The sequence below is a fragment of the Trichoderma virens genome, assembly GCF_000170995.1.
Source record: "Trichoderma virens Gv29-8 chromosome Unknown TRIVIscaffold_84, whole genome shotgun sequence".
Taxonomy (NCBI): Eukaryota; Fungi; Ascomycota; class Sordariomycetes; order Hypocreales; family Hypocreaceae; genus Trichoderma; species Trichoderma virens.
In genome coordinates this window covers 485,079-497,668 of record NW_014013665.1, presented here as the reverse complement: position 1 = coordinate 497,668, position 12,590 = coordinate 485,079, and the positions used below count along the sequence as shown (strand labels likewise).

At 51.7% G+C, this 12,590-nt stretch overlaps 5 protein-coding genes across 5 annotated transcripts; 3 read left to right on the top strand and 2 right to left on the bottom strand.

Moving 5' to 3' along the window:
• Positions 1 to 513: 513 nt before the first annotated feature.
• On the top strand, positions 514 to 4,608 carry TRIVIDRAFT_10377 (glycosyltransferase family 1 protein; the record flags this gene model as incomplete). The annotated part of the gene is made up of 6 exons (XM_014097762.2): positions 514 to 715; positions 825 to 1,482; positions 1,538 to 1,774; positions 1,832 to 2,605; positions 2,658 to 3,394; positions 3,452 to 4,608. The coding sequence occupies 6 exons, from the start codon at positions 514 to 516 to the stop codon at positions 4,606 to 4,608; spliced, it is 3,765 nt and encodes a 1,254-aa protein (XP_013953237.1).
• A 719-nt stretch (positions 4,609 to 5,327) lies between these two features.
• On the bottom strand, positions 5,328 to 5,772 carry TRIVIDRAFT_49431 (uncharacterized protein; the record flags this gene model as incomplete). Its single annotated transcript, XM_014097912.1, has 2 exons — positions 5,328 to 5,528; positions 5,626 to 5,772. 2 exons carry the CDS (start codon positions 5,770 to 5,772, stop codon positions 5,328 to 5,330), a joined length of 348 nt encoding a protein of 115 aa, XP_013953387.1.
• A 905-nt stretch (positions 5,773 to 6,677) lies between these two features.
• On the top strand, positions 6,678 to 7,556 carry TRIVIDRAFT_16984 (uncharacterized protein; the record flags this gene model as incomplete). Its single annotated transcript, XM_014097769.1, has 1 exon — positions 6,678 to 7,556. A coding segment is annotated over one exon (879 nt), but the record flags the coding sequence as incomplete, so codon positions are not given.
• Positions 7,557 to 7,907: 351 nt separating this feature from the next.
• On the bottom strand, positions 7,908 to 9,518 carry TRIVIDRAFT_225056 (uncharacterized protein; the record flags this gene model as incomplete). The annotated part of the gene is made up of 3 exons (XM_014097911.1): positions 7,908 to 8,992; positions 9,061 to 9,412; positions 9,471 to 9,518. The coding sequence occupies 3 exons, from the start codon at positions 9,516 to 9,518 to the stop codon at positions 7,908 to 7,910; spliced, it is 1,485 nt and encodes a 494-aa protein (XP_013953386.1).
• A 1,663-nt stretch (positions 9,519 to 11,181) lies between these two features.
• TRIVIDRAFT_157290 (uncharacterized protein) lies at positions 11,182 to 12,351 on the top strand (the record flags this gene model as incomplete). The annotated part of the gene is made up of 3 exons (XM_014097910.1): positions 11,182 to 11,299; positions 11,374 to 11,856; positions 11,930 to 12,351. The coding sequence occupies 3 exons, from the start codon at positions 11,182 to 11,184 to the stop codon at positions 12,349 to 12,351; spliced, it is 1,023 nt and encodes a 340-aa protein (XP_013953385.1).
• Positions 12,352 to 12,590: the final 239 nt, after the last annotated feature.

Sequence of the window (12,590 nt, the reverse complement as noted above, 5' to 3'; positions counted from 1 at the left end):
CGCTAGCTTTGCCTGTACGACTCACACGAGCCCAACCGTTAGTGGGCACTCGAACTAGCTTTCGCTAGGCATAGCACTGATACAGAGACGGAGCAGCGCCATCGTATGCCTTATGCCTGGGCGCATTGTTGGTCATAAACAGGGGTGTGCCAGTCGAGTCGGGCTCGATGATATCAATCGCAGGCAAATTCTAGCTGAGGCCTCTCATAAAAGCCACACGTCATCACCCAACATCTGAAATCGAGTCTCAGCCAGTGACAGCTCCGTTCTGTCCTTGTGCTACCGTTGCGTCCTTTTGCGATTTGGACATTCCAGCCCGCCAATGCACTCTCAAGCCTAAGATCGCTCATCAGTCTAGTCAACGATGCTGTCGTATATCTGCAGGTGACTTCATTCGCCCCAGCTTGTGCTTTCAACCAGACGCTTTCCGGGCTCTCTTGTCCATTCTTTACGACTACAATCATACCTGGACAAGAAATTTCATATCATTTCTCCGTCAACGACTTTTTAACCATGGCGCCCCCCGAGAACGAGCGGAGTAAACCCAGACGGCAGCCCTCATCCAGACCTCCGCCCGCCTCAGAGGCCGTGGTGACGGATGGCTTCGTTCTTCCTACCCTCGAAGTGCCTCCCGATGCGCCTCCAGCATATGGAAGTCATCATGACCAGCTCCAGTTCTCGCGGACAGGATTTGAGGCTGGGGCGGCTGTAACAGGTGTGCACCAGCTACACTCCATTGCCCCTCCATACGCATTGCGATGAGCGAGGGGCGAATGGCGTCCTTTTACTGGATAGAGAGAGCTTTCTGACAATTGGATTTCTAGGCGACGGGAGAGTCAACATTAGTATCAACACCAAGAACAAGAGACTGGCAGAGCTTCTTGCACCAAGCATCGCCAGCCAAATTGCTGCCCAACCGTCACTACCACCGGTGTACAAATTGCCCAGTCTCGCAGGCGAGCCTGGCAAGGAACCTCCCCCACGGCTCAACGTGGTTATCCAAATCGTTGGATCGCGTGGCGACGTCCAGCCGTTTATTGCTCTTGGAAAGGTCCTTAAGGAAACGTACGGCCACCGAATCCGTATCGCCACGCATGCGACTTTCCAGACCTTTGTCGAAGAGAATGGCCTCGAGTTCTTCAGCATAGGGGGGGACCCCGCTGAACTCATGGCTTTCATGGTAAAGCATCCAGGTCTCATGCCCGGTTTGGATGCCTTGAAGAGCGGCGAGATCAGCAAGCGCCGGAGAGGTATTCAGGAGATGATGCTTGGGTGCTGGAGATCTTGTATCGAGGCAGGAGATGGACTCGGACCGCCACCCGAACCACATAGGAGACTTGAGCCTTGGGATCCATCAGCAGGCATGCCTGGAGATCCGAACCATCAGCCGTTTGTGGCTGACGCCATCATCGCAAATCCACCTAGCTTTGCTCATATTCACGTCGCGGAGAAACTTGGAATTCCTTTACACATGATGTTTACGTGAGAATCTTCTCTCGACCCTTACTCTTACTCCACGACTAACATGCTTAACCAGAATGCCTTGGTCACCTACACGAGCGTTTCCTCATCCTCTTGCGAATATTCAATCTTCGAATGCCGACGATGTCCTCACTAACTACTTGACCTACACGCTTGTGGAAATGATGACATGGCAGGGACTGGGGGATGTCATTAACCGATTCCGCGAAAGCGCATTGGATCTCCCCCCCCTCTCACTCATCTGGGCCCCAGGGCTTCTTAACAGGCTCAAGATTTCTTATACTTATTGTTGGTATGTATATGATGAATCAGCTGTTTATCGCCTTCTCTTCTGACCATTTGTCCTTAGGTCTCCAGCCTTGATCCCGAAGCCAAACGATTGGGGTCCACACATCGATGTTGCAGGATTTTACTTTTTGAATCTGGCATCTTCATATACTCCAGAGCCTGACCTGGCTGCTTTCTTGGAGGCCGGGCCTCCTCCCGTATATATTGGTTTTGGTTCTATTGTGGTGGATGATCCAAATGCCATGACTAGACTGATACTGGATGCTATTCATCTTGCTGGCGTGCGCGCTCTAGTTTCGAAGGGATGGGGAGGCCTGGGAGTCGATGCGGTAGGATTACCTGACGGTGTCTTTATGCTTGGAAACGTCCCTCACGACTGGCTCTTTGAAAGAGTCTCTTGTGTTGTCCATCACGGCGGCGCTGGAACGACTGCAGCTGGTATCAAAGCCGGCAAACCCACTATTGTGGTTCCATTCTTTGGTGACCAGCCATTTTGGGGAGCCATGATTGCGAGAGCCAAGGCCGGACCTGATCCAATTCCTCACAAGACCTTGACGGCTGAGAAACTTGCTGAGGCGATTAAATTCTGTCTTCGGCAAGAAACCCAAGACCAAGCTCAAGCACTTGGTCGCAAGATTCGAGAGGAAAAGGGTGCGGAAGCTGGAAGCCGAAGCTTTCATAACCACCTCGATATTGATTCGCTTCGCTGTTCAATAGCTCCCAGTCGAGCTGCCGCTTGGCGTCTGAATCAGAGGAAAACAAAGGTGCGACTTAGTCCTCTGGTGGCGGCTGTCCTCGTCGAACGACGTCTTCTGAAATACTCAGACCTCAAGCTGTAAGATCAACTGCAACCTCTGGCCTCTATGTGATATTTACTGACCGTTTAGATACCGCCCATACGAGTATATTACAGAAGATCAGCCCCCCGACCCAATCACCGCGGGCGCAACGTCTCTGGTGACTGATATTAGTGACATAGGTATGGCTATAGTGGACATGCCTTTGGATATATTCAAAAGCCCCAGGAAAGCTAGAGAACGGTGCGATGCGGCCAGTCAAGCTAGCGGCGATGAGAGCGATACAGGATCAAAACCCAATTCGATTCAAGAGCGCTCTGGTAGGAAAACCCCAACGGCCACCAGCCAGGCAGATTCTACTGGCGACTCAAACGCTGCAGCACCGCTTGCCCATTCCCCCTCATTACCGGCTGAAATGAATCGGACGCGATCTCCTACCGTCGATAGCGCAGGAAGCCGGTCATCATCCCGCCGCAGGGCGATTTCTGCAGCGGCAACCATGGAGGCCGCAGTGGGAACGAGCAAAAATGTTGGGCGTATTGTGACTACCGGAGTCAAATCCCCCATGAACTTTTGTCTCGGCCTCGCAAAAGGGTTCAGGAACATTCCACGACTGTACAATGATGATACTGTTCGAGATATTGAAAAGGTTACAGACTTTAACAGTGGCGTACGGGTCGCGAGCAAAGAACTTGGCTTTGGTCTTTACGATGGAATCTCGGGGCTATTAACACAGCCAATGAGAGGGGCGCAGAAAGAAGGTGCTGCTGGTCTAATCAAGGGTGTCGGAAAAGGCATCGGAGGACTTATCGCGAAGCCCGCGGCAGGTGAGTGATATGCGTATTTATCTATTCCCTTTGGGATGTACTGACTGTACGTGCCAGGTTTCTGGGGTCTCCCAGCTTATGTGATGCAAGGCGCCTATGCTGAGCTTAACAAATTTTTATCAAGGAGTGTGCAGAACTACATCATCACCTCAAGGGTTGTTCAAGGCGAACGGGATCTGCAGAATGCATCCGAAGGAGAAAAGGCTGATATTATTAGTCGCTGGAAACAGGATGCTGATTTGGCGAGCGTATACCAGAAAAATGCAAACAGTCAGGAACGAGAGGACTCTCGAGCCAGGTCTGGAGGCGGATCAAGCTCTTGGCGCTTTTCTCCCCAAGAAGCACGCCGTCAACTGGTTGCTGCTCTGTCAGAATCGAAGCCGCAGCAGAAGCCAGGCCGGACCGCAAGGCGCTCGTACTCCCCCGTTCCGAGAACCCCGGATACTGCATCCGCTATCGATACAGAGTACGAGGCAGCTATAAGGGCTTCAGTCGTGGAGACTTCTCGTGGAGATGCAGAAGAAGACGCCATGATTGAAGCGGCTATTCGTGAGAGTGTCAAAGCTATGCGACAGCAAGGCTCTCTGCCCGATCCCGTTCGCCTGCCTTTGGATAGCAAGCATCATGACATTTTCGAGGATGAGGAGTATAAGATTACGGATGAAGAATATCAGAACCTCATTGAGCAGGCCATTCGCGAAAGTATGATTGGACACGTTGGCGATTTCTCTTTGCCATCAGCATCTGGTGCTCAGGAGCTCGACGCTGTGGATACCGCCATCCCAGCTCATGGCGACGAACCGCGCAGCAGCGCCTCGGTGCTAACTCCGACTAGCGATGAGGATGCAGATTTGCAACGTGCCATTGAAGAGTCTCGCAAGGTGCCTCCTACTCTTCCACCGCGCACTTCGCCATCTCAAGAACAGGAGGACGGTGATGAGGATGAGCACTTCCGCAGAGCTATTGAAGCTTCTAAAGATGAGATGGAGAGGGCACGGCACGAGAGAACGGAGGAAGAAATTGTGATGGAATATGTCAAAAAGCAAAGCCTCGCTGAGGAAGAGTTTAGGAAGCAGCAGCTGGCTAAAGGGAAGGGCAAAGAAGTATCCGAAGCGACAAACGATGGTGACGATGATGATGAAGAGCTGAAAAAAGCCATTGAGGAGAGCTTGAAGATGAGCGGCGGAAGTAGTTCAGCACAACCGAGCTCTTAAGTGGAATGACGAGGGGGAAAATTTTAGCAGTGCTTTGGTGTTTAGCGATATGTATAGCACAAGATGGGATCTAACTTAATATGATGATTGGCTGAACAATGTAATATTGAATTTAAACTAATATTGGAAGAAGCGCGACAATAAGCCATCTCAATCCATAAAGTAAATAGAGCAACAAAACTGAAGATCCACGAAAATACATGCAATTAATATCATGCTCACGTCGCTGGGTATCTTTTCTGCAATATGGTAACGAGTTGATATGCTTCGAACTAGCTCACGAAGCCTTTTAGTGATTCTCTCTTAGAATCTTCGCTGCGAATATGTGATGTGGGTGTCTCGCTTGATTCGTTGTTCGTACAGGCAGACATAGTTATCTGCTATAGCAGAGTCCGTATGGAGCTGTAGTTGATTAATTTCGAGATACATTTCTGGTAGTGAATGACCACTCTGACGTCCCAGTCACTGCAGGGTGTGAGAATGAGCCGATGAAGGTTTCCATGGGGTTGAGCGGCGGAATTGGACTGAAGAGGAGTAATTGACTGGATAGAGGGTCACGGTCCAGCGCTTGAAGTGGCGGCTCGATGAAAACCTGCGGGCCTCACCATCATCGTAGTTGCACCTACACAACGTATATGCATGTCCCATGTTTGTGTAGACCATGATACAACACTGCACACGCGCTTGGAGGCTGTTGACAGCCGCAGTTGTGCTGGCGGTTAGCCATACCTTGCCGGAGGTTGGCCCTGGTATTGCTGCTGACCCCATCCTGGATTTGCCGGCGGGGGATATGGCCCAGCTCCGGGGTTGCCGCCGTTGGCCATGGAGACGACATCAGGACGATTCTTCAGCGGCTGCTTGAAGTTGCATATGTGGCAGACGACTTCAACGAAGCCCGATATAGTGAATGGGATGATGGGCTATGGCAGGATGTCAGTCATCGTAATTGGCGTCTAGGATGAGATGCGTATGGCATTAAAGTCGCCGTCACATATTCGGCATATGAGAGTGACTTACGACGAAGCAAAAGGTGAAGAAAGGGCGGCTCTTGATGACACGGCCCGACATGTTGCCACAGTTGTGGCACTGGCAGATGACGCCCTCATAGCCCTTGACCTCGGACCGGAAGGTGTATTGCCCACAGACGAAGAAGAAGAAGACCATATTGTATATGTTGGTTCACTGTATGTATCATATAATTTTTCCCAAGTTGTCGGGTTGACAAGAAAAAGAAAGAAGAAGAAAAAAGAGAAAAGAAACGAGATAATAAAGATGGAGATGACAATAAAGAAAAAAAGAGTTGAGGCTGTGTAACCTGGGCACTGGGGACGAAAAGAAGCGGAGAGGGAAAAAAAGAGGGAGTACGTATGCGCCAAGCTAAGTTCTTGGCGGGTTGTTTTTGGGTTTTGGGTCGGTGGCAGGCGCAACCCGGCGATGAATGTCTGTCCGCTTCCCCAGAGAGGCGTTCTGCTTTTCAGGCTAAGGCAAGAGCGGACTTGACGGCTTCTTACCTTGCCTTTTGTCGAGGTACCTATTGCTACAGTATCACTGTGTATTTAGTAGGAAGTGATGAGCAGAAGATGCAAAGGAACAGAACAGGGTTTAATAAGGTAGACTGAGTCATCACACGCTGAATCACAATTTATTTATTTATTTTTGAAGTAATCGCAGTCTCCCTTGTTTGGTTTCACAACAGTCTCTCCGTCTCTTCTCTTCAGAAGCTCCCAAGATCCAGAGACTTGGAGCACCATGCAGCGACTGCCTCGATATGGCCTAGCGCCCCCCAGTACCTTACCTGCGACCCCACCAACAGCCGTCCGCTAAGAATAATTTCTTGCAGCCTCTTCATCTCGAAAAGCTGTATATATGCCTATACAAAACTCCATCCTCTTGCGCCTCGCCTCATCCACTCAACGCCGGGGCAATTGACCTCCCCCCAATCTCAGAAATAAACACCATATAGACAATTCGACACTTGAATAATCATCGCTACTTTGCCCGCGTCACTTCCCCCTTCCGTAATGTCCAGCTCATAGCCGAATCCAACACTCATCAACAACATCGCCATGCTCTACGACCTCAACATCGCCTGGTCTCCGGCAACGCCCACCGACCGCCTCCTCCAAACCCTCACAACCGCCCACTCCCTCGGCTTCGCCACCGTCGCCCTCAACCACACCCTCGAGCTGCCCTTCCCAGCAAATCCCACAACGCCATTCCCAGCGCTCCCACCATCCTCCCAAGACTCCAAGCTCCCCCACGTCCTCCACCGCGCCACCCTCCCGCTCGCCGACCCAGCAGCCTCAAACTACCGCCTCCCCTCCCTCGTCGGCGTCTACGACATCCTCGCCATCCGGCCCCTCACCGAAAAGGCCTTCCAGAACGCCTGCCTCACCCTCGACATCCCCCTCATCTCCCTCGACATGGCCCAGCACTTCCCCTTCTACTTCCGCCCAAAGCCCTGCATGGCCGCCGTGTCCAGGGGCGTCCGCTTCGAGATTTGCTACTCCCAGGCCCTCGCCGCCGAGCCGCGGGGCCGCGCAAACTTCATCTCCAACGCGACCAACCTCATCAGAGCCACCCGCGGCCGCGGCATCATCATAAGCAGCGAGGCGAAAACAGCCTTTGGCCTGAGGGCCCCCGCCGACATTGTCAATCTGTTCAACGTATGGGGCCTGCAGAGCGAAAAGGCCATGGAGGGGCTAAGGACAATACCGCGGAGCGTCGTCGTCAACGAGGGCATGAAGAGGGATGGCTTCAGGGGAGTCATCAACATTGTCCAAGTGATCAAGAAGGATGTCGTCGAAGGCGATCAAACGGACGACCAGTCCTCGGCGGCAGAGCAGCCCGGCAAGAGGAAGAATCAGAAGCGCAAAAATGGCGGGGAAGATGCCCAGCCCATTAGCAAGCGAGAGGCAAAGAAGATGAAACTGGCGGCAAGGGCAGCTGCATCTGAAAAAAGGTGACATGACATATAACTGGTGTTGGGAGCATTGCGTTTGAGGCGTTGTGGACGTCTACGGAAATCGTGCTAGAAGCACGAAAACAAGCCATGGAGGCTTTGAGAGGCATGATACCCCGGATCAGAAGACTAGAGCAAAATCTTGTTTTCTCGTACAAAGGCAATAACTGAATGATGCATTACCAATATATAAACATACATGTCGTTTTTATTCTTAAGCAAACTGTGACTACAAATGGTATATCATATTCTCTCTAAATTCTCCAAACTCCGTTTACACCCCCTATATACGCTACATTATACTACCCATCTGTTTTCTTCAATCCCCTAGATTTCCCTATCCGATAATCAGCGTGGGCGCTGCGGCAGCCGCAACTGATGGCGTAGCTATAGCTTGTACGGCCACTAGGGCACCCAAGTTCAACGCACTGCTAAGCTGATATCCCTGAAGATCGGGTGGTGGCGCGGAGAAAGCTGCAGGTGCGGTCGGCGTTGCAATAGGGAACAAGGGGGGAGCCGGCTGTCCGTTTGCCAAGGGAGTGTTGGAAGCAAGGTTTCCGAGCACAAGAGTGTTGGCTGGCGCCGCGGGGACAACTGGACTGGGTGTGCTTGCTGGGGTAGCTGAAGTTTCGGGGGCAGGCGAGCTCGTGGGGCTAGCTGACGTCTCGGAAGCAGCTGCGCTTGTTGAAGTCGTTGAAGTCGTTGAAGTCGTAGCCGATGATGTCGTTGACGTGCTGACAGCTGTAGTAGTCGCAGGGGGCTTAATAACAGAACTGGAGACCGTGACAGACGAAGACGAGGCACTCGATGACGCAGAGGTAGCTGCTGATGTTGACGAAGCTTGAGAGCTTGTAGTTGCGGCCGCAGATGTCGATGTCGCTGATGATGCAGCAGCTTCACTTGTGCTCGTAGTCTCTTCGGAAGTCGACGATGCCGCCGAAGAAGCACCCGCCGCACTTGATGACAAAGGCAGCGTACTGAAAATAGGAGAAGGCGTCAAATTTGCAGTGTCCGTAGTTGTAGAAGAAGACGACGGTGGCAGACTTGTCGTAGCCGGAGGAGGAGGAGGAGACGGCGGCGGAACTGTCGTAGAGCTCTCCGCGGGGGGAGGCGGAGGAGGAGGCGGCGGAGCAGCGCTCGTAGCAGGAGGAGCAGGAGGAAGGTCGGTTGGTGGAGGGCTGGCGGCAGGCGGAGCTGTTGTCGCTGGTGGCGGCGGAGGAGGAGGCGGAGGCGGGGGAGCACTCGCAGCTGGAGGGACAGTCTCGGCCGGAGGAGCTTCAGGAGCAGAGCTTGCCGGAGGAGGTGGTGGAGGCGGAGGGGCTGCGGGAGGGACAGTCGTTCCCGGAGGGACGTCTGTAGCAGAACTTGCCGGGGGAGGAGGGGGGACTGCCGGAGGGGGTGGTGATGCAGCTGGCGGAGGTTCTATCGTAAAAGTTAGTCTCAGGGGTTCACTTTCCATAGCCGTTCAGCTAAGCATCTACGCTACTCACCCAGAACAAACGTTGTCGTCGGCAGCAAAGACGAGGGAATTGGAATCGTAGTAACGCCGACTCCGTTACCGTTGGCGTTTGTCGTTGCTGGAATCACAGTGACGCCAACTCCATTGCCATCAGGATTCGTTGTCGCCGGGACGACTGCCGGAGGAGCTGAAGGCAAATCTGCGACTGCTGTTGTGACCGGATTCTCGAGCACCTGAGTAGCTCCAGGTATGAGAGTGGTGGTTATGGTAGTTACGGCGACACCCCCATTTCCATCTCCGAAGCCAAGGAGTTGACCCAGCTGATCCAAGAAGCTGTCACGTCGTGCCAAATTGCCATTTGCATCTCGGTTCAAAACGGCACCCTAAAAGCTGTGAGTTGCTGAACTCCTTGGAAATTCCATTTGTATGATGGCTACATACCTGAACTGCAGAAGAAGCAAGCAGGGCGTAAAAGATTGCAGACCTCATTGTAAATACCAAGAAAGATGGTAATTATTTATCCCCCAAAATAAAAATAAAAACTGTGAAAAAGAATACCAAAAGAGACCAGAATGAATGACTACAACACAGCTATTTCCACAACTCAACGAGATGAGATGAAACTGCTGATGAAAAGCAAAACGAAGATTTTTTTGTCAGCCAGCTGGATATCGAAAGAAAACAATGACCGATGCCAAATCAATCGCAGTCGAACACGACGGAGCGGTAGAACCAAAATTAAAGAGCGAACGGCAACGGTTGTACAAAAGGCGGCGCCAGGCCTGTAAACCCAAAAATGAGGGTGAAAGAAATCGCCACCGACCAAACGGACGATGGTTCAACGATGAAGAAGAGAAGTGAAGATGATGCAACCCACGCGGAAATCGGTCTCGTGAAAAGAAGAAAAGGGAAGAGCCCGGTAGAGAGAGAGAGAGAGAACCGGCCCGGCTGTCGTCAGCGCAAGGCACCCGGCCATTGGAAGAAACAACCGCCCTGTTGACGAGTCTCCCCTTCATTTCTCCGACTAAAGGCTCGAAACATGGCAATGTTTGGAGCATTGCCAAGACGCCATTGCTGCGAATCCAACACGGAGCTCAAACAGCGGCGGCGCGGCGGTAGCAGTTTAGACTGAGAGCCTGGGCCCGACGGCGTTACCCCATACAGCGAATTGTTAGCATCTGCCGGGGCTGGGACCTGGATCTGAGACATGGTTCAGACGCCTCCTGTCTGAGAGCTGGTTCGCGATAGTGGGGCTGGGCCAGGACACTATGGCAAGGCGCTGGCCTAAATTTGGGACCGGGCATTTCTCGAGCTCGTCAATGGCTGAGCTGGATGTGACTGTAGATTCCCGTTTGCAGAATCTGGTGATTTTCATGTCATGTTGATTAAAACGCAAGGATGTGTAGACGGTTTGGGATGTTTAGCGTCTTGTAAATCATGCGATGCCGGCCGGAAGTGAGAGCGAAGAGGCTCTCCCAAGGGATGTGGGGTCGCCAAACGGCGCCTAAAGTTATCAGATCTGATTTTGTGATGATGATTCACATCCTGGGCAGAGGATTTGGTCGAATTGCGTCGAGGCGTGAGGGACCGGTGGGAGATGTGTGAAATGATCGGTTTGAACTAGGCCGAGTTCGTCAGGGCGGCATGGTCGCCTACGCATGCATGAGAAAGCAATCTTGAAACAAAATTGATCAGATTTATGCTGGATAGGCGAAAGTGATGTGGTGAAATGGAATGGAATCGGAATCAAGATTACTTCAGCACGCAGATGCAGATTGGATTAGATATATTCCGGATATGTGTATTTCCCGTGCCGATGTGCTTTCCTTTTCATTCAACCGATATTACGTCAAGAGCTGTGAAGAGCAAGAGCAAGGTACTCCGCACCTGCCAAGTGCGTACCTATTGCTGGCATTTACTTTATAATTAGCCTTAAATTCTGAATCATCAACCTCCAATAACACGCTCTCGATGCTGGTGGCATGTGCATCTCGCGCTCATCGAGAGGCGACAAAAACCTGCTTTCCACCAGCCATGTCTACCTATATAGCAAGCCTTTGATAGCATTTTGCATTTACGCCTTTCATCTAGAACCTGGCTCATCATTTAATTAATAGCATACAATAATATTCCTCTTTATGCTTTATATGAAATGCCAGCCATTCATGTGTTAGACGACTACTACCTCGCTATCACCGCTCTCATCACCATCGGCTACCAGCTCTTCTTCTTCGCCATCGCCTACACCTGTAAATTCGACAAAGTCACTGGTTCGTCCTCATAACCACCAACAAAATCTCACCATTTCCTCCCACTAACAACCCAACTTATTTCGCCTCTCCAGACTTCGCCGGCGGCTCCAACTTCATCATCCTGGCCATCACAACCCTCTCCCTCAGTCACCACCACCAGGCCCGCCAACTCGTCGCCACCCTCTTCCTCATCGCCTGGGCCATCCGCCTCACCTTATTCCTCCTCTTCCGCATCCTCAAAACAGGCAAAGATGATCGCTTCGACGAGATGCGCCAAAAGTTCCTCCCCTTTCTCGGCTTCTGGGTCTTTCAGATGCTTTGGGTCTGGACCGTCTCGCTGCCCGTCACGGTGCTCAACTCCCCAGCCGTGACGCCCTATCCCCAGCATCGGTTTGGCACGGGGAGGGACATTGCGGGCGTGATCATGTATTCTGTCGGGCTGGGGATCGAGACCGTGAGCGATGCGCAAAAGTATCGGTTTCGGAGCACGCACGATGGCAGAGCTGTTTGTGACGGAGGCTTGTTTGCTGTTTCGCGGCATCCGAATTACTTTGGTGAGATACTCGTTCATTTTGGTAATGCCATCTCCTTGTCCTACCTTGCATTGAGAAAAGAAGAGAAAATAAGGTCATGGCTGACTTCATCCAGCCATATATATGATTGCCGTTTCATCAGCCGCAGATGGCTACGTCCACGGCCAAGCCTATAAAGCCCTCTATGCCACCATCCTGGGTCCATTCTTCCTCACATTTCTTCTCCTATTCGTGTCAGGGATACCTCTCTCGGAACGCCCAAAGGCAAAGGCGCAATATGAAAGCGGCAACAATTGGCATAGCTACAAGCGCTGGTTAGATCGTACCAGCATCCTCATCCCATTCCCCCCACAGCTGTACGAGAAGATGCCGACGATCTTGAAGAGGACCGTCTTCCTCGAATTTCCCATGTATGTATTTGACCCAAAGAAACACTCCGATATGAGTCAACCGGGAGGAGCAGCAAATGAGGACCAGGTAGGCAGGGGAGACGACCAAGACGATGCTCCACAGAGCGGCGAGGAGACGCTGATGTAGTAATTTTTCTATTATGATGAATGAGATGAAATCAAAAACTCCCTTGGTATATATATATGTATGCGTATGTGTATATGTTTGCTCTATGCAAATGCGCTTATCCCGCGCACCAGCAATCTCCCTCGGCCTGTAGCAACGGTGTTTTGCTATTGAGCCACCGAACATGAAAACTGCCATGGAAAATGATTATTTCCTCGTTTTCTGATTGAATTGAATCGTCAAATGAAAAAGGAAAAGAA